This window comes from Corylus avellana, chromosome 1 (genome assembly GCF_965113065.1).
Source record: "Corylus avellana chromosome 1, dhCorAvel1.hap1.2, whole genome shotgun sequence".
Classification (NCBI taxonomy): domain Eukaryota; kingdom Viridiplantae; phylum Streptophyta; class Magnoliopsida; order Fagales; family Betulaceae; genus Corylus; species Corylus avellana.
In genome coordinates, this window is record NC_142490.1 from 4,060,901 (window position 1) to 4,080,990 (window position 20,090).

The 20,090-nt window shown below is 38.1% G+C and overlaps 2 protein-coding genes across 3 annotated transcripts; both read right to left on the minus strand.

The window, feature by feature from the left end:
- Positions 1 to 585: 585 nt before the first annotated feature.
- Positions 586 to 5,378, minus strand: LOC132171216 (PRP38 family protein). Of its 2 annotated transcripts, none has more exons than XM_059582476.2 (6): positions 4,971 to 5,378; positions 3,931 to 4,052; positions 3,715 to 3,805; positions 3,425 to 3,551; positions 3,039 to 3,109; positions 586 to 1,311 (listed from the first exon to the last, which is right to left on the minus strand). In XM_059582476.2, the coding sequence occupies exons 1-6, from the start codon at positions 5,258 to 5,260 to the stop codon at positions 858 to 860; spliced, it is 1,155 nt and encodes a 384-aa protein (XP_059438459.1). In that variant the 5' UTR covers positions 5,261 to 5,378; the 3' UTR covers positions 586 to 857. The 2 variants fall into 2 exon arrangements, with proteins under 2 accessions (XP_059438459.1, XP_059438460.1); XM_059582477.2 differs by having other exon boundaries at positions 3,039 to 3,106; positions 4,971 to 5,377.
- An 867-nt stretch (positions 5,379 to 6,245) lies between these two features.
- LOC132168606 (topless-related protein 3) lies at positions 6,246 to 18,453 on the minus strand. The gene is made up of 25 exons (XM_059579600.2): positions 18,051 to 18,453; positions 17,011 to 17,190; positions 16,798 to 16,911; positions 15,543 to 15,701; positions 14,876 to 15,050; positions 14,623 to 14,752; positions 13,998 to 14,113; positions 13,736 to 13,871; positions 13,517 to 13,626; positions 13,206 to 13,275; positions 13,059 to 13,132; positions 12,881 to 12,976; positions 12,713 to 12,805; positions 11,574 to 11,701; positions 11,150 to 11,387; positions 10,891 to 11,058; positions 10,715 to 10,801; positions 8,596 to 8,748; positions 8,402 to 8,512; positions 8,105 to 8,284; positions 7,893 to 8,021; positions 7,707 to 7,802; positions 7,205 to 7,387; positions 6,951 to 7,126; positions 6,246 to 6,700 (listed from the first exon to the last, which is right to left on the minus strand). Exons 1-25 carry the CDS (start codon positions 18,128 to 18,130, stop codon positions 6,502 to 6,504), a joined length of 3,381 nt encoding a protein of 1,126 aa, XP_059435583.2. The 5' UTR covers positions 18,131 to 18,453; the 3' UTR covers positions 6,246 to 6,501.
- Between the last annotated feature and the right edge of the window lie 1,637 nt (positions 18,454 to 20,090).

The following is a 20,090-nucleotide window of genomic DNA, read 5'->3' on the forward strand; positions in this document are numbered from 1 at the left end:
ATGAAAATCTAACCTAACCCCGTTTTGCAAGAACCATAAAATGCATTTCATCCTCTCCAAAATGCAAGAGAAAAGTTGTCATCCTACTTCTTATTCCCTCATTTTTCCTTTTCTACCAAGTATTCGTTCTCAATTCCCTCTATCCATGCGTCACTCCCTCGTCTCACAAGCCTTTGCTCCACCCTCCACCATTTGTGCACCCCACGAGCCGCCATGGCAAGCGTGGTGCTCTTCTTTGGTGGCTCCAGTCCAATCATTTCCAATGCACCCCCGTTTAGGTTATCAAGTTTGCTAGCCACTGCAGTAGAGATTGCTTTAAGCAACCCTTCCGATGGACTTCCCAAAAAACTGTCCCTTCAAATAGCCTCTTTCTTAGCCAGTGTGCCAAGAATCCAATGAATCAGGCTATTCATTAGTTTTTATAGCACGAGCTACCCTACACATCTTTTTAATCTCTCCTCTATATTTAATCCCCTTCCCTGTCCTTTGTATTTGATTAGACAAAAACAAATGAAGCCCAAAAGGTTGTCCCTTTCGTCTGATAACTCTTTTTCAATTGGATGCCATTCGATTTTCATCTGCATCGATAATACAGCAATTTTTTCACTACAGTTTAGAATGCTAGCAAAACTCTTGCGCTTCTCACAAAAGTAGCGGGAACAGCTTTAAATGAAAAAGGAGATAAGTATGACAGATCTGTACTCGTCTTCCAATTGCCACTTTATGGGCCTACATGTTCAATACTGGCAACCCAGCTGCTACAAGTAATGGTCCACATACTATATATATTCCATCCATATTTGACACAAACAACCACGCAACAAGCAATCCTAGCATTCATCCATAGGGGATGCTATCTACTTCAATGGTTTCAACCCAAGGGATGCCCGAAGCTTGTTAGCCGCAGCAATCTCAGGGTCAGGGTGGTCTGTGCCGTCATCCTTCTTCTCCTTTCTCTCTTTCTTCTTCTTTGGCTCTTCCCGAGTATCCTCAGGTCCATCTCGTCTTCTGGGACTGGTGCTGCTGCGTGCATGTCTCTTCCGATGCTCCCCACTTTCATGCTCCTTGCGATCCCTACTCCTACTTCGGCTCCTTGAGTGACTCCTCCGCCTGCCACGGTCCCTGTCCCGCCTCTCCCGCTCCCTACCTTCCCACTCCCTTTCTCGCTCCCTATCACGACCATATTCCTTTTCATCTCTCAGGCGGTAACGGTCTCTATCCCTATCTCTGTCTCTGTCCCTTTCTCTATCCCTATCTCTTTCTCGCCCACGACCACGATCCCTATCATAGTCTCTGTCGTAGTCTCGATCCCTGTGAAAATTGGAAAAAACAAAATGAATGTAACAACACAATTGAGAAAAATTAAAACAAAAAAAAAGGGTTTGATAATATGGTATAATTTATCAGTCAGTTACAGATAAAATCAGTGATGAAATTGGCTTAGATGCTAATAGAAGAAAACTGATGACCCATGAAACACATGCAGTGTGATCCATAATACTTCATTCTATATAGGCCTGTATAACTGGCCGGTTTTTCCTCCGCCAACCGCCCACCTGCATGGGCTACAGGCGGATGTCCAGCCTGTAACCCCGGGCAGGTAAATACCATATCCCGCCATCCGCCTATAATATCAGCCCCCCACTATCCGCATATGTAACCCTGGATGGGTTGTGTGATTATATATCCAAACAAGACAAATAAGCAATTTGGTTGTCTTTGGCTTGTGGGGAAAAAAGAAAAAAAAATAAAAAATAATCCTATACACGAGGCGGATGTGTATGGGTGCTGGTTAGTAAAAAAAACCCTGCCCGTTGGTGGTTACAGGCAGACGGTTACTCAAAACCGCCCTCCGCTGAAAGCGATTCCAGAGGCAGAAAACCACTGTTCTTCGCCGGTCTAGGGCGGTGTACAGTCCTAGCCCTATACATTGAAAGGAAAACGAACCTGGCAGGTTCAAAGGATCCAACTACAGGAAGTTTCAAACCACTAGTGGCTTCAACTGCCACACAGTTCGATAAGGTGAAAGGATCAATAAGATGGTCTTTGTGTGAGGTCACGCCTCTGTTTACAGTTGTTTTGTATTAAAGCTTAAATTACAGTACATCAAACAATTAAAAAATCCATCCAAGTGTTCACTTAAATAATAAGCTAATAATATTTAAAAAATAACAAAAGAAAAAAAGGCCCATAACAAACAATACTCTAGTCTTTAGCTAGGTTGTTCTTTTGCAGAAGAGATAGGGGGGGGGGGGGGGGGGGGGGGGGAGAGGATAGAATTGGAAGCAATGCAGAAGATTGAACTAATCCCCAAAGATGATTTTAAGAGAAGAAAAGCAATCAATCCAATTTTAAATGACATGGGACAAAAAAAAAGGGCAAATCACGTTTGCACTCTAATTGTAATGTAAGATCCATCATACTTCTCACTGCACACTGTCAGTACAGAGAAACCTGGCAGGATCATAAGATTTCACTATAGGAAGCTATGTTATGCCACCAAATGGCTTTAAATGCCACGGTGGAAACACGAAACCTGAATAACACAGGTATTTACATTTATGCATATAAGTGGGCAACAGCTTCCGGTAGGGTAAGGCTCATTATTTCCAAAAGCAATAGCAGAATTAGATAACTTACATAAGGGCTGATATTGAAAACACCAAGCATGTCAAATGTGATAAGCAAAACACTTTCACATGTTAGGTCGGAACTCTTTTTATCTCAAGTGGTCTGATGTGAAACAAACCAAGCCATTAGAACTCTAAAAAGATATAAAATTTAACTGAAAAACCACCTCAAGTGGTATGGATTTGAAACCAGCCAAGCAATTAGATAATGTGAAAATCAAAACCCAACCACACCAACCTTTGAACAATCCTAAACAGTAAAAGCTAGAAGACAAGAGTCTATGACAACAAATTAGATCACTAGATAAAAAGACAGGTTAACAAGGACCTACAGCAAAAAATTGATATCCATTTAATATCACATAAAAAGAAGAAAACTGGAAACCAGAAATTTACAAAGAGTTCTACCTGTATCTGTCACGATCGCGTCTTCTATCCCTATCTCTTTCCCTAACAGGGCTTCGTCCACGGTAATCCTGCTAAAAGTTAAAACCAAAAATATGAGAACAGAAAAAGGCTAGAAAGCAACAAGAAGAGCAAGATTTCATATCTGCTACATTTGAGTGTTTAAAAAGTTAGCAGAGTTTAAAAAGGGAGGGAAAGGAAATGAATTGGACATCGAAGGATGACACCCCCCCCAACCCAAAACAAAAATAACTCCTTTTTCTCTTTGTTTCCCTCTAATTTTACTTCTGAACAAGGGATGGCAGTCATCTTTCCTTCCATTTTTTCCCTCCCCCACCAAAACCTTTTATCAGACACAAAAGTTGGGCAGGAAGGTGAGAAATGAGTACCTTCTCACGAGCCCCATCTTCAAAACCATCAAGTTGGTCATTCTCTTCTTTTTCTTCCTCCTCCTCAAAATCATCTTCCAACACACTTTGTCTAGGTTCCAATGAACCGATTGATTCAAGAGTCCATCTGTTGGTATATGGAGTCATTCAATACATATCTTCAAAGAAAGTCGTGTAAGCAAAACAAAAGACAGGAAAATTACAAGAAGAAGCATTCAAAAGAACCCAAACACACATGAATTCGTAGCAAGTCAACGTCTTCAGACAATACCAATTGAAAACAAAAATACCTTTTCTTGATACGTGGCAAAGCAATGTCACAAGAATAATCTTTGGTCAGAAGTTCATCAATAACCTCATCCACATGTGTCAAGCTAAACCCTGATATAATTAGAGTTTTCATGAAAATCATAAAGAAGGCATATGAAAATAACAGCAGATAGAAGCTGAGAGTAATAATGAGAAACTAATCATGGCAGATTCCAGAAATATGTTAATGATCATACGTCCTTCGGGTAATTTTTGCCTCAGCTTCCTATAATCATTGTAGAGAGGTTCTAGGTACCGGTAGACATCAACATCAGTTCCCGTAAGCCGCAGATAAAAAGCACCAAGTATTCGCACGTATCTGACCCCAAACAAAAATAAAATGATGTTAAACTAAAAGGAAACTGCAAGAGGAAAAAAATTCATGTTAGACAGGACTATATAGCACAAAAGCAAATGCAGCATTAAAAGATTGTAAACCCATGGAAAAAAGAGCACTGCAAAGGGACTTTCAAAAAAAGTAAAGGGGGAACCAGATATGCTAACACATTTTCAAGACTGAAAAATCAAATAGTAAATATCCCTCTTCCTCAGTATTTCAGCATCCAAAGGCTCTTACAAACTCGCAACAAACCCCAGCCCAGTAAACCAAACTGGGCTAATTGACTTGACCTTCTATCAGCATTTTTCAAATCTAAGCAAACCAAAGCAATAAAAATATTTATTCATCTTTTCTCCTATAGCATGTTTGGAAGCATGGAATTGGACGAAATTGAAGGCCCGTTTCTACATAAAGTCAGAAATAAAGGCCCCCAATTTATTAAGATTCCAATGCAAAACCCTCAAATGCATGCTGCGAAAGACAAAATCAGCTTAATTCAGCTCGTCTTTTCATCATTTTCGCCAAGAAGCAAATGAGCAGAAACCCATAAGACCCTAGTGAAAATTTTAAAACCAAATCAACTCAAGCTTAACCAAATTTCCACATCTCTTATTTTAAGCTTAATTCAGTCGCTTTTTTATTTTCTTAAAAATGAATTGAGAGCACCCGTAACAACCCCCAATTTCCCCTATTTTTCCTTCCCCTGCTTCATTAGCCACCACAGAGCAAAATCAAAAACAAAATAATCCTTTTTTTTAAGTTATCTTGATAAACTCAATAAAAATTCCCGCAACTCCAAAGATTTCCCCCTTCCGTCCTCTTCCTCTGGTTTCACAGCAACCAAATAGTAACTCCAACAAAGCACACGCACACGTATATGGAAAGAGAGAGAGGTACTTGTAATCGTCGTTCTTGATGAACTCGATGACGATCTCCTTCTCGGGCTGAATCTGGAGCATCTTCATAACGAGGCACATGAAAGGCGTGGGCTTTCGGTTGCCGCCGTGGGTGCCGCCAAGGTGGTCGAGCTCCATGGCCTTGTCGACGAGGGTCTCCGCGGTGAGCCCGAAGCACTGCTCCTTCCAGTATGTGTTCTGGTAGATCTTCGACCGCAGGATTTTCTCGACCAAGTTTTGCGGGTTCGTCCCCCTTATGCTCTTCGCCGCTGGGTCCGTACGGTTCGCCATGTTTGGTCGCTCAAACCCCCCAAAAAAGAAAAAATAAAAAAAAAATTGCAAAACCCTAACCCTAACCCTGGCAGGCTGGCCCAGAGAGAGAGACTGAGAAAGACAAGTGAGTGAGGGGGAGAGCTCATTTATGGGGTCACGAAGACTGTTTTGGGGATGACTTCACAAAAGTGCTGATTTAAAACGGTGCGTTCTGCTGGAGAAAATATGAAAAGTATGAGTAACATCATAATATAATTCTTAAAATTTTCAATTGTTATTTTTAAATTAAATAATTTAAATTTCATCGTCCCAATATTTATCATATTTAAAATATTTAATAAACTGATTCTGTAAATTAAAGAGTAACCTTTTTGGTGTACATAATTTTACAGATTAAACTTCTTGGTGCATATTATTAGCACCTTGCCATATAAATTTCATCATTTGCTTCGGCTTTTACGCTAGCATGCCCATCCATTGCTTGTTTGAATGGATGTATAAAATTTCGATATTGAATCTCTTTTCTTTTCTTTTTTTCATTTTTTTTTTCTCTAAAATAAAATGTTTTGTGTTTTAAATGATTTGTTAATTTTTTTTTTAAATGGATATATATCTATTATTTATTGCCATTTTACCAAACTTTAGGTATCCACTGACAGAACATAAACACAAGTTAGAAGGGCTTTGTTTGTGTCCCATGGATTAACTCATTTGACTGTATACCGTGTCTCATGAAGCGCAAATTATTAATTCAAATCTTTCTCCATGTTCCAATAAAAAAAAGGCTTTGTTTGTAATTGACAGTGTCATCTCTTTATGCCATTTAAAAACCTTTTCTCAATTAGTTACTGCCATTTTCAATGGCTCTGTTCTCTGTTCAGAAAACATAAACACAAGTTGATTCATTTTATCCAACAATTTTTTTTTTTTTTGGGTCCTTTTTATATCAGTCCAGAAGTGAATAAGAGAAAAACTTCCTTGGCTATCCAATTCACTAAATTCATTTACCAAATGGAGAAGAAAAAATAAATACATTACAACTGCTCCAAGGAACAAGAGATTACAAGATGCAATTCATTTTATGAGTTGACTACAACAAATTAGGTATACAAGAACATATTTCTAACCATTAACACTTTATATCCAAGCTTCCCTTTGACAAGGAACAAATGGGAGAATAAAAACCTAAGCATCTAGGCTGATAAATTACAGATGGGATGAACTTTACTAGTAAAACACAATCTCATTTTTGTGCCTGATCAGGTGTGGTTGCTTGTGGTAGACGATGATGCTGTCCTGCCATTTAGTATCCCATTATCCATAGGAGGAGTTGATCCCCATTTCCCCTCTGATTCTGAAGGCTCTATCACCTTTACTGACCCATCCGTCAATCCAATAGCAATTTGGTTGGGATCCTGTGGATGCGCCCCGAGAACAAGCGGGTACACAGGATGGTTTCTACAAAATATTACAACACAGATTAAAAAGCATCATTCGATGATACCCAAAAACTTGTATATAAGTAGGCCAAACCCTTTATGCATTTCAAGCAGATCGTAATTTACTAAAAATATATGTGCCAACCAATATATGAAGTGTTAACATGTTATGATAACTTTTGACATGCTTCAATACCAATAATCAAATTTCACAAAAACTAAAGAAAACATTATTTCTTCCGCACACGCGCCATGATGCCCTAACATACCCATTTAAAGCTGCTTGGGACAAGTACACCGATGGGGCAATACGACATCTTAGTCTCAGGCTATCAGCATCAAACACCCCAATGTTACCATCACAAAAGGTGGCATAAACTAGTTGACTATTGAAGGAGTAAGCTGCATAAGAAATGGGTACCGACAGCACATCTTGTGGGACCCACTGCACAGAAGAATGCATAAGATTAGGTACCAAGTTTGTCACCAGAAGCATTTGCAAAAATTTGAGTAAGCTTTCTACCTGCCGGATGCGGTCCATCTTGGAGGCATCATATATAGCCAATTGTGACTCATGGACCACCAGCAAGCGGATTTGGTCAGCATGGAACTGCACTCGTGTGTCACCGGCAGGTGCCTTTCCAGCAGGTATCTGGATTGTTACTACATTCCTCTTCTCCCACGTGTCAATGCTCCACACGCACAGCTTCAGAAATAGTTACCATTTATTAAAACCAGAACTTACTAATAAGCAAACGACATCATCCTAAAATGTTTATCTATTTTAGATTTAATAATTAATGAAATGTGCCCCAGCAGGCTAATACAATATCCTCAAAACTGGGCCAAAGATTTATGATAAAGCAACAAACGGAAGGCTTGGAATGATGACAAGTAGAATAGATAAGAACCTCTCCAAGACAAACTGTCACACAATAGATGGTGTACAAATTTATCCATTCGTCAGTATTTTTGTTTGCAGTATAAATCTTGAACAGAGCAAAAGAACCTTATAAACCACTTACTTGAGCATCAGCCCCTGAAGAAACCAGGATATTAAGACTTGTTGAAAAAGCTAAACCAGTAATCCGCTTCTGGTGACCCTTCAATTTCGATTTTACCTAAAAACAACAGATAAATTATCAGTTTATATTAAGACAGCAATACAAATTTCTTTGGGGGGGGGATGAGCAATTTTAGTTAGTAATTACCTCATCCACTCTAACATTATATATGTGGATGGTTGAATCCTCCATTCCAATAGCTATGATGTTATTATCTTGAGGATGAAATGCTAGAAAGGTAGAAGCAGGAGGTGGTGGCATGAATGTTGTCATTACCTAGAAACAAGAGCAATTTATGGCCAACCATTAAGAATCCCAATTTAGACAAAAGTTTGCCAAACATGCATGTAGAGACATACCTTGAATGTCATCATGTTAAATAATGAAACCTTTCCGCCACATGCTGACATTACATACGAGTCATTCTTTGATAGTGCTATACACGGAACTGCTTCTTCTAGATTGACACCTGAGACATCATTAGACATAAGAAGACCACTGCTTGGTTGCCAATGCTGTGGAACGACACTGGCAGTGGCCTTTAAACACACTCCGGCTTCAGAAATCTCTTCTCCAAGAAAAAAATCTCAAGCAAACATTCACAAAATATAGAGGGAAAAGAAGTATTAGTGAACTCGCTCCAAGTTAGTTATTACCTTTCCACTTGGATTTTGTTCATTCCGTGTCCACTTCCACAGCTTCTGAACACCATTTGACCCAAGTGCCAAGACCCCGACACCAGAATTTGTATATATAAGTCGAACAACCTAAGTATAAATGGAACACATGAAGCACCATCAAATAGATAATAATAATAAATAAATCACTAATTACAAGATACTCAACACACCTTGTTGGAAGTATCTGTGCTGTCAGGCATGGTAACTAATCGGCACTGGGCAGCATCCACAATTTCAGATAGCTGCCAGGGCTTGGTTCTCTCAGTTACGTCTTCCACAGTTCTTGGCTTTTCCATGCTTCTACTCGTGGGATCAACTCCATTCTTAAAGGACAAAATCAAAACAAATAAACACTTTGCCATAAAGTATTTGCCCAAATGCAGTGCCTCATTTACCCACAAAAAAAAAAAAAAAAAAAAAAAAAAAGAAGAAGAAGAAAAGAAAAGAAAAGAAAAGAAAGAAAGAAAGAAAGAAAGAAAGGGGAAAATAACAGAAAAACCTTTTCCCAAGAAGCAAAGTAATATCATAAGCAGAACGAAAACCTTAAACAGCTCAGTGCCACATTCTTGAACCAATCACTACGTATGTTCCAAGTGGAGGAGATGTTCCCCTCACATCAAAGCAAAAGGTTTAGAAAGATAGGCCCAACATGCGAGGGCACTGCAAGTGGAAACCAAGCTTAATACACGAGGGAAATGAGTAGACTGCTTTTTTTCCTTGAAATGCTTTAGCTAGAGATGGAGCGTCAGATGGCAGGTTGGAAGAGAATGTATCTTTCTAAAGGAGGTCGCTTAACCCTCATCAAGAGCACTTTGGCTAATATTCCGACTTACTTTTTGTCTTTGTTTCCGATTCCTGTAAGTGTAGCTAAAAGGATCGAGAAAGTCCAAAGAGATTTTTTGTGGGGAGGAATGGGAGATGAGCCCAAGTTGCAGCTTGTAAGTTGGAACCAAGTTTGCAGCCCTCTTCGTTATGGTGGTCTTGGCATTCGGAAGTTGCACCAGTTTAATCAAGCTCTTTTGGGGAAATGGCTTTGGAGATACGCAAATGAAAACGGGACTCTTTGGTGTAATTTGATCAAAGCTAAGTATGAAGATCAAGAAGGTGGGTGGTGCACGAAGGAGGCTTTGGGCTCTCATGGTGTGGGTCTATGGAAGCATATTCGTAAAGGGTGGAATTTCTTTGCCAAAGGTATTCGGTTTGAGGTGGGGGAGGGTTCGAAAATCCGATTCTGGCATGATATTTGGTGTGGGGACAACTCTTTGAAGCAAGCTTTTCCGTCCTTATACAGTATCGCTAGACACAAAAAAGCTTGGGTGAAGGATAATTTTATTGGGAGGAATGGGGTTGTCGAGTGGAATGTCATTTTCGTACGATCGGTCCAAGATTGGGAGATGGATTTGATTTCTCCTTTTTTTGATCGGTTGTATTCTTGCAAGGTTTCCCTAGGCAATGCAGATCGTATTTGCTGGTCTTCTTCCAAGAAAGGCAAGTTCGAGGTTAAGTCGTTCTATAAGGCCTTGTCCACTTCTAATCAAGAGGAGTTTCCTTGGAAGAGCATCTGGCGTACTAAGGCGCCTCAGCGGGTGGCTTTTTTCGTATGGACTGCGGCCTTAGGCAAAACTTTGACTCATGATATGCTGCGTAAGAGAAACATAGTGGTTGTGGAGTGGTGTTGTATGTGCAAGAAGACCGGAGAGTCAGTCGATCACCTTCTTCTCCACTGTGAGCTCGCAAGTGCTCTTTGGCACATGATTTTTCAGCGATTTGGGTTGCATTGGGTCATGCCGTGCAGGGTGAGGGCTTTGTTTGCTAGCTGGTGGTCGGGAGGACGTTCTCGAAGCGCGGTTGTGTGGAAGATGATCCCTCTGTGTCTTATGTGGTGTATTTGGAATGAAAGAAATGCTATATGTTTTGATAATTCCACTAGGACCATAGAGGAATTGACTCATTTCTTATTATTTACTCTTTACTCTTGGACGGCCGCTTGACTAGCTCCTTTAGTGATTAGCTTCTCTGATTTTCTTTTTCATTTCTCCCCCTCCTAGGCGCTCTCTGTTTATACTTCCCGTGTATATGGGTTGCGCCCCTCTGCGCTCTTTTATATATCATCATTACTTATCAAAAAAAATGCTTTAGCTAGAACCCAGAACTAGGGAAATCAGAGGATTTATGTATAGTTTCTGTTCCTGTTTATGATATATTGAATGCAGAAATGCATAATTGCTGCTGAACATATATAATTCACTAAAGTTTTATATTTCAAGTTCTAAAGATCAAGCTGCATACGAGAATTGGAGAAGGCCTGACAGGAGAGCTCCTTTCTACTTTACAATTGACTGGATTAACATTTGTGATGGCAGAAGAGCCAGTTACCTACACAAAAAAATGAGATTTCAATAGATCCTATAAATTAAATATTCTTTAGGAAAAAAACAAATAAAACAAAAAGATATTGTTTCAACCTTAGCTGAAGCAGATTCAATGGGCGATCTTAATGCATCAAATGATGGGGTTTCAATTGCTCTCAAAGATCTGAGACCAGCAGCATTTGCAAGTATCTTGAATCCATTCTCTGCTGTAGTAACAGCAAGAAGATTTCCATCCTTATTGAATCTCAAACGAGGAAGGTTCTGAAACAATTGACATGAAGATGTAAGGGCCTAATTTACAAAGCAGAGATGTCACTTAGAAGAGCTAGAAAATCAACCATGTAATACTGACCGGGAGTCCACCATCGGCATCAGTGCTGGCGACAACATTGATACTGTCCATATACCAAAACTTTATCTGGCTTTCTTCACCAGCAGCCAAAAAGTGATTCTGTGTTGTGTCAAACTGCACAACACCTTGTGATTTCTTTCTACTAAACCCAGTATAACTCCTCTTTATTGCTCCTTCACTTTCATTCCATTCAACTAGATAAGAATCCCCATCTTTGCTTGTCCCACAAGAGAACAACCTAAAAAGGAATCAGAAGTAAAACAATATCAGGTTAAATAGGAAGTGGTAATCATTATTTTTGACAACAAATTGTATTAAGATATCATAAAAAGATGCATCTAAAATGGAATGGAGTGAAAAAGAAATCACAAAATTTTGTCGCTCCCAGTTTTTTATGCTGTATCATAGATTTGACTAGTCTTACCTACTTCCGTCAGCACTGTAAAGCATTGTAGTACACCAGTGTCCAGGAGCATCATAATCAACTCTAGAACCCAAATTGTCATACAGCCAGGCCTTTATTTTTCCATCAATAGCAGTCGAAAATATAAACTGCAAATTCACAAGTGCAACCCTTAATGCCACTGAAGCATGTTTTTCACTAGAAAAAACAATTAAAATATAACATGATGCTACGTACTCGCAATTCATGTATGGAACGCATCATGACAAAAAAGATGGTATTAGCAGCCTGAGGTGGCATTAAAGAATGGCTATTGACATGGAAAGGTAAAGCAGCAGTAATGATGGAGATGGCAGGGAAATAGTGGTAGTCTAATGTGTCATGGCATGGTAAAGCTCATGTTTGAAGGTCGACAGAAAATTGGTCGCTGTGAAGATGGCAGGTCTGTCATTACGGTGCAACTTTAGTGTAATAGCAATGGAGAAGCCAGAGAAGGCACTTTTTCTTTTTTGAGGGAGGGGGGGTTTAACTGCACAAACCCCTACTAACCATTCTGCTAACTTCAGCAGGTGGCCTAGTTGATTGTAGTTACAGGGTGGTAGTGGTGATGGCAGCATGGACTACTTGAGTAATGGTGGTGCAATTTAGACGTATAGTAGCAGTGGGAATAGTTGTGTCACGAAGAATGTTGGACGCAAAAAGAAGCAATCATCATTGTGGAATTATCATTCATATCAATAAGATTGTTGAACATCTAGATAAGGTACACATACTAAATTTTGAAAGTTGCATTTAATCAGATAGGATTCTATCATTCTACTTAATATACCCATAAATAGTTGTAACAGCAGCAACTATGGGCTAGATGACGGCAATTATCAGATGAAGGTGGTCGAACAATAATCAGGTTTTATTATGACCATTGCAGGTGAATTAATAAGTAAATTTAAGTTTTGAGTAAAAATATGCTTAATCAACCTTAAAACTACTTCATAAGCCTCGCTTGTATGAGCAAAAACCTGGTATCTTATAAAGTACAGGTATTTTGGAATGAAAGCACTGAATGGGCTTGAAAGCCTTCTCCATTATTTGAAATTGAGGATTATGTTCCAAGAGTACAGGTTGACAACCCATAAAACTTTCTCCTTTTTCTAACATACCTGAATGTTCTCTTTGTGATGAGGACAGATGGAATATACTGGTGCCTCGTGACCATCAAAGTTGAATAATTTTCTTCCATTCAAATCCCACACCTGTTTCACTTTTTCCATTTAGGTAATGTGGATATTTATTCATAAACTCAAACATATGATGACAATGTCTCTCACCTTTATCTGCTTATCATCTCCGCAGGACACAAGACATAGTTGTTTATTTGGATGAGCAAAAGTCAAGTCATTCACACTTCCAGCATGGGCCTCAATCTACAATGAAGGAGGAACATGAGTTGCGCTACAGTTTCATAATTTTTTCCTTGATAAACAAGCAGAAACAATACCACTTTACCTCTTTATTTTGGTGTAGATCATGTGAACCAGTATAAGCATACAAGTGAATCAAATGTTTGGTAAATGCAACCCCTGCAGCAAGAAAACCAATATGTCACGCACACTGGCAGCTTAAAATTTTTTGTCAATCACTATGTACACATACCGACAAAATTTCCGTCTGTACTCCATGTAACTCGGCTTACAGATATTGATGCATCTTTGGAAACTGAAGCCTGTATAAACTCTCAGTTGTAAGATTCCAACATGACCATAGCTTCATGTTCTCAAGCATCACAGTACTAGTATTCCAATAAAACCTAATAAAGATGCTAAAATATCGACATAATTTTGAGAAACATTTTCTTTGACTTTTAAATTTTGATATTAACTTTAAGGAGGAGGAGAGGATATAATGAAATAAATAACAAGCCAGTGTCTAAAACACAAGCATCACTAAAAAGTGAGACTAGAAACCTGAAATGTCATTGAGCAGTCTGCCATATTCCATATCTTGAATGGCTTTGAAACCAACCTCTCACGCAACCCAAGTTCCCAGAGGGTAATTTCGCCATTATTAGAACCAACTGTTCAACAGACTAAGGGTCAGCAACGGGAAGAAAAAATAAAACTGTAATCTTTTTGTTATGAAAGCTGTTACATAACCACAATATGGACCAGGATGAAACTTTTTACCAAGAAGCAATGTGTGGTGAGAAGGATGAAAATCCATGCTTGTGACAGTGGATCCTTGATGCATGGTTATAGCTACTGTTCTCGGCAGGTCTTCCAGTGACCAAAGAGCTTGCTGTCGGGGAGTCGGATATGTGACCTGAAAAATGGAGCACAGGAATACAATACCAAGATTTATCACTAATTGCGGTTTAGTAGCAGAAAGACAAAAGGAAAGATGAGATTTCAACATCACGAATAGGAAAGAAAATATTTTCAATATTACCTCTTCAACAGATTGAGCAGGCCGCAGTCGTTTCATTAGTTGTTCATGATCAGTACTCTGATAATCCACTATACCTGGAGTTGCTGGAGGTGTTCTTGGACGTTTCAAGATTGAAACTGTTTTAAATTAAAAAATTAAAAAATTAAAAAAAGGAAAGAAAAAAAAAAAATGTATCATGCCATGTATACTCATCCACTGAGATAATTAAATAAGCAGAAATCAACTTGAGAACTCATTATTCAACTCATATCAGGTCAGATCATCTAATCTAGGTTGCATAGTGAAGTGAACGCTACTACCACCTGTCGAAGTAGAGTGAATCATCAGACCAAATATTTTCTAGGAGCCTCCAGTATCATATAGAATTCAGGATCAAAGTTGAGAAGATTACAAAAAATTCATTACCACAATACATTCAATGTCCAACCAGAAATTAGAAACCGTTATGATGATATTCAACACCTCTTCATTCATACTCCCCCTCTTTTTCTTTCCAAACAAAAGAAGAAAACAAGAAACAGACTGAAAAAAAATAAGAAGAAAAATGTTTTCAGCAGAAGTTGCTTGGTCTTCATGGTTCAAACCATGAATTTGTCTTTCAAAGTAAAATGAACCACCTCAGTACCTTGGTTTTGTGGAACAGGTATGGATGATGCAGTAACAACAGCTGCCTGGACAGATGAAGAAGCAGTAGCATTGGCCATCCAACCTGCTAAAGCATTAGCATTAGCAGCTGCTGCAGTGGGCGGAAAGGGCTACACACATTAAAAGGAAAGAAAAAAAGAACTAGTTAGTCAACAAAATAAGTTTTTGATCCTTAATATGCTGAATAAAAAGGGAAAAACATATCAAATCCTCTGAGATTCATAATATCATACACCATGAGCTCCAAGTGGGGTATAAGCAGCAGGCTTTGCAACTGCTGCAACCGGGAGATTGACAGGTGTTGGTGCAAGAGGGCCATTAGCAGGTGTACAAGTGTGGTCTGTGAATAAAGTTTTAATGTCCGGGTTTGGCCTTGGGTTCTTGCAGAGCTGGTGCTGCCAATTCAAACTACGTACAAAGTAGTCACAGATCAGATATCAAATAGCCATTTATAGGCACAAAAAGCAGAATAAATGAGAGCTACATATATGATAACATGAAGAAAAGGCAATGTGCAATTCTTACTTACTGCATACCAAGAAAGGGGCGGGGGGGGGGGGGGGGGGGGGAAGAGAGAGAACAAGAAAAAAGGCTCGACTCATTTAAGAAAATACTTTTATTGCGGAGGGACATAAAGATAATTAGTAAAAATATCAAGATAAGTTACAGTAATTCCCTACACAGTAGGAACAAACAAGTAAACTCAAACTCAGCTAGTGTTACAAGGTGGCAGACTAAAACAAGAATTCTCAGCTAAGAAAAGGCAACTTAGAAAAGAACAGGAGACAAGAAGGCACCTTCTTGAACGTAATTGACATGCAGAAAGGATTTAGTAAATGCTAAGATGGCATAAAGGCAAACTATAGAGAGTAAATTAGAAAGTTCAGCTTGCTTCCGTACCTTTGGTTTATTAAAGTCCGCAGTCTTGATGACTTCAGAGTGGGGAAAACAAGCTTATCACGAAAGAGGGGATTTGCTTCTATGAGCTTTTTAAGCTCGATCAACATTATGCTACGAGCTGTTTTGGTATCACCATACTTGGAGAGCTGCTCATTTTCCCTGTAATTTGAACCCAATAAAGAAAACAGTATAGTTTTAACAGATGTTTAAATTTATTGGGTTTGTTTCATTAACTCATATAAAACAGGCAGAAGCATAAATCAGAGTACATGAAATTAAAATTCTTTTTTTTTTTATAAGTAATTGGATTACATGAAATTAGAATTCTACCTTGGTACTTGGTGTCTTTTCTTCCCTTATTTATTTTTCTTTTCTTTTGGGTTCGGGAATAGGGGGTGTTAGGGAAAGGAAACTTCAGATTAGGCTTATCATTTTAAGCACATTGCCATCGCTTGATAAATTTGGCAAGTAACTAAAATAGTAGATCCTCACAAGTTGTTTTTGAAATAATGAATTATATGCAAACAAGAATCGAATTCTTGCAACCTCATAATCTGCCTTGGTAGCCTATCAATAAAATTATGTTTTCTTTCTCCTACTATCTGTTCTTTTATTTTTTATTTTTTATTTTTTTATTTTTTGATGTCGGGGAACCTCTCCAAGGCAGGGCCCTTCGAACCCACTCTGTTCTTTTATTTATCACCAATTTACACATTATGGTTCACCAACCTCCGCAAATATTCAGTGAAGAATATAGTTTAAGGTCACTATAGAAGCTTGAAAACTCCTTCACAATCTTGTCATATTGGTCCCACCTGGATCACAGTCCTGACACCATCCTACATGCCTGTCATTTGTCATGTGCTGTGATAATTTATTATATTCGCTGTCATAATCTGCAATTTATAACTACTACACCGCATATAGACCTACCACTTCTCGTAACATTACATGGAATGGAGGATTGATGCTTCATTATCCTAACGAAGAAAAAAGGGAAAAGTAAAACAATGAGACTCGAATTTGTCTCATATGTTACCCTTGGCCTTATTAAACATAAAACTCATCTAAACTGAGCCAAGTTGTTTAACTAAGCTCAATCAAGCAAAGCTTTCTTTTTCCAAAAATAGAAACCCAATGTTACTTTCTTTTCTCACCTTTTTTTTCATTAATTACACAGATTTAAAAAAGGAAGAAGCTGATCAATATTATGCCTGCTAATAAATTTGTTTGCCATAAAGGTGAAAGATATTACCTGAAATTGCCAAGAGTTAATAGCTGAGTGATTTCTTTGTACAATTCCTCATTGAATGTTGAGAACACTTTCAAATCATTCACTAATATTTCAACAGCCTTCGCCTTGTCTTGCCTATAATACAATTTCACACACAAAGAGAGGACAAATTATACTTTATATTAGAAAGATAAAGAATTAAAAATGGTATCAATAAATGTATATTAAACATACCGATCAAGTGCTTCAAGATACTTCTGCTTCCTTATCTCAAAAAATATCTTCATGGAGTATCTATTATCATCAACTTTGGTAAATCCCGATAAGTACTTCTCTACTTCTTCCCACTCTCCAGCCTGAACTTTCTCCTCAAAGTACTTCATATTGAAGAAAAACCCTGATTCTTTCTCAAGCCTAAAAAAAGCAACATTTTTTTAAACAAAAACAGCCAAATGATTACCAATTCACATGAAGTTACTTAATTTAAGAAAAGGAAAGTCGAAAGAATAAGAAACTTTAGTCTAAGACATATCATTAATTAAATCCCAAGTCCACAATATTCTTCACTCAACCCATCCACTAAATTTAGATGGCTTAGTTAAGTTGAGATCATTCTTTCCATTTCTTCTTTATATTCATATTTACAAATTCCCAGATTTCTCAACAGCCAAAAGCAGAAAAAAAAAAAAAAAAAATAGAAAAAGAAAGAACCTCCATCTTAAATATATATTTGTCGGGACCGAATAAGACAACCCCACCACTCGGCGGCACCTACTGCAGTTATATTGCTCAGATTAACAGAAACTATCATTCCTAAGAAACCGAAACAACCTAACACCAAAATTCAAAAATTTCCCCCCTCTTCTTCCCTTCCCTTTTCCTCATTTCTCTCCAAAGCTGAACACAGTCTAATTTTTAATTTCAGAAAAACAGCTAGTACAACACCAAATTACATGCTCTCTATGGCCTATAACCAGACCAAAGCCAACAAATTTCCACTCAACTGAAATCAAATACAACTATTCGGCTCAGTCATAGTCACCAAGTTCACTACATAATACTGAAAAGACGCACATATATACAAGCCTCAAATTCACAATTTTCCCTTTTCACTACATAAACCCCAAGATACATTCATAAACACATACACACAGCTCAAATTCAAGACTTTTCCCTCCATTTTCTCCACAAACAAACACACATGAGCACATAATCAACAAATAAACACATATTTGAATAAGCAAATAGCAAGAGAGAGAGAGAGAAAGACTCACTTGTGCACAGACTCCTTGAACTTCTCCTCCTCCAGGAATTGGAGTATGAGAAACACCAATTCTCTGCTCAAAGAAGACATCCTTCCCGCTCAGAACCCCCCCACAAACAAAAACCTATATCCCGTCCCTCCAAAAACCCCAAACCACCACAAAAAGGCAAAGAGAGAGATGGAGCTCCAAATTCCGCCAAAACACACACGAAACAAACCCAAAACATACACTTCCAGTCCCAATCCAAACTCACAAATGCTCAAACCACCTCAGAATCCCCGAAATATCCGCTCCTTTCAAGGATTTCACTGCACGAATTCCGAGGATTCTAGGGTTTCAAAGGCTGCGGATAAGGGAGATATATATAGAGGGAGAGAGACTTGGTCTCGCTATCTTCGATGCGTTTGTACAGGGGTCCTTTCTCTTTCTACTGACCTATCAGTGATAAGTCCAGTTTCCTATTCTATAAGTACAAGTACTTATCGTGTTCGATTGATAAGCGCTTATTGCGTGAGTGATAAGGCCAGCGCAAGTGTTTTCCGGATTCGAAACCACTAATTCAAATCTAGTGAATATTCGTTACACACGTCCAGTCGTATCGTGATTCGTACCCTGCATACCCATTTCTTTTCTTTTCTTTTCTCTACTGTCGCTTTCGCTTTTTTGTTTTCTTGTTTGGCGTTGCGCCGAGAGGAATGAATGGTCTTTTACGCTATCTCTCGTGATTCTCTCGCGGTATTTTTGTTTTGTTTTGTGATTTCGTTTTTTTTTTTTTTGGTGCTCGTTTTCTGCGCGCCGTGTAAAAGAGATATGGTGGGACCCGCGAGTTTGCTTGTCGGTTTCCTTTTTTGTGTTTTGTCTAACCTTGCTGTCCCGTTTCTAATTGGGGCAACGAATCTGTTAATTAGGAATAAATATAAAATTAGTTTTTGTTGTTTACCTAATTTATAATTAACCTTATATAGTGTTAAAATAAAACTCAAAAAGTCTTTAAGATATGCCAAAAATAATTTATTCCTTACAGTTAAATTACATTCACAAATTTAACAGATTCTGTTAGCTACTGACTTAAATAAAATAGATGTCATAATTTTATTGGTTTTGATGTTTCATGTTATCGAAGTCAATTAACAAAATTTGAGTGTATGGACTTTTTTTTTTTTTTTGGCATACCTCAGTGATCTTTAAATTCATTTTGATACCACATAAATTTAATTGCAAATTAAGTAAATTACATTGACTAATTTTGTATTTTTCCCTTATATTTATTATCTCACATCAATTGATATAATCTAAATCATTTAAAACATGTAATGCTGACAAGTGTAATATGAGTGAAATAAATAAATATAAAACTCTTCTAGAAAATTGTTAGACAATACAAAATGGGAAGTGTTAGGGAGCTAAACAAAGGAACCCAACAAAATTTTCAAACTGACATGGCAAATCATGAGTAGGGCTGGCAATTTTGACACGACCCGCGAACCCGACACGAACACGACACGAAGTTAATAGGTATTAGGTTTGGGCTTATCGGGTTCAGGTCTTAATCGGGTCTACCCGATTAAGACACGATTAAATTTGTGTCTATCGGGTCGAGCCGCCAGACACGTTTAATAAATGGGTCGGCCGGGTCAACTGGGTCTGGCGGGTCAACCGGGTCTGGCGAGTCAATCGGGTCTGGTTGGTCTCGGGTGACCCGCCAAACCCATTTAATTTTTAATTTTTAATTTTTTTATTATTATTTTTTATTTTTATAAATAAACCTATGTCTAAGTTCTAACTAAATTAATCCTAACACTCACTGACTCATTCACGGCTTCATTTCACTCTTCACTTCACGACTTCACAGTTTTCACTTCACTGGCCTATTCCTTGTTTTTCCGTTACTTTTTCTATGTGGGTCTATATATTAAAATATTATCTTTTAAATCATTATTTATATATTAAAACATTATCTTTTAAAAAAATTTATTCTTCTTTGATGGTTATGATAAATTTGACTAGTTCTTTGGCCTAAGAGATCCCTTTATTAAATTATTTTTTCCA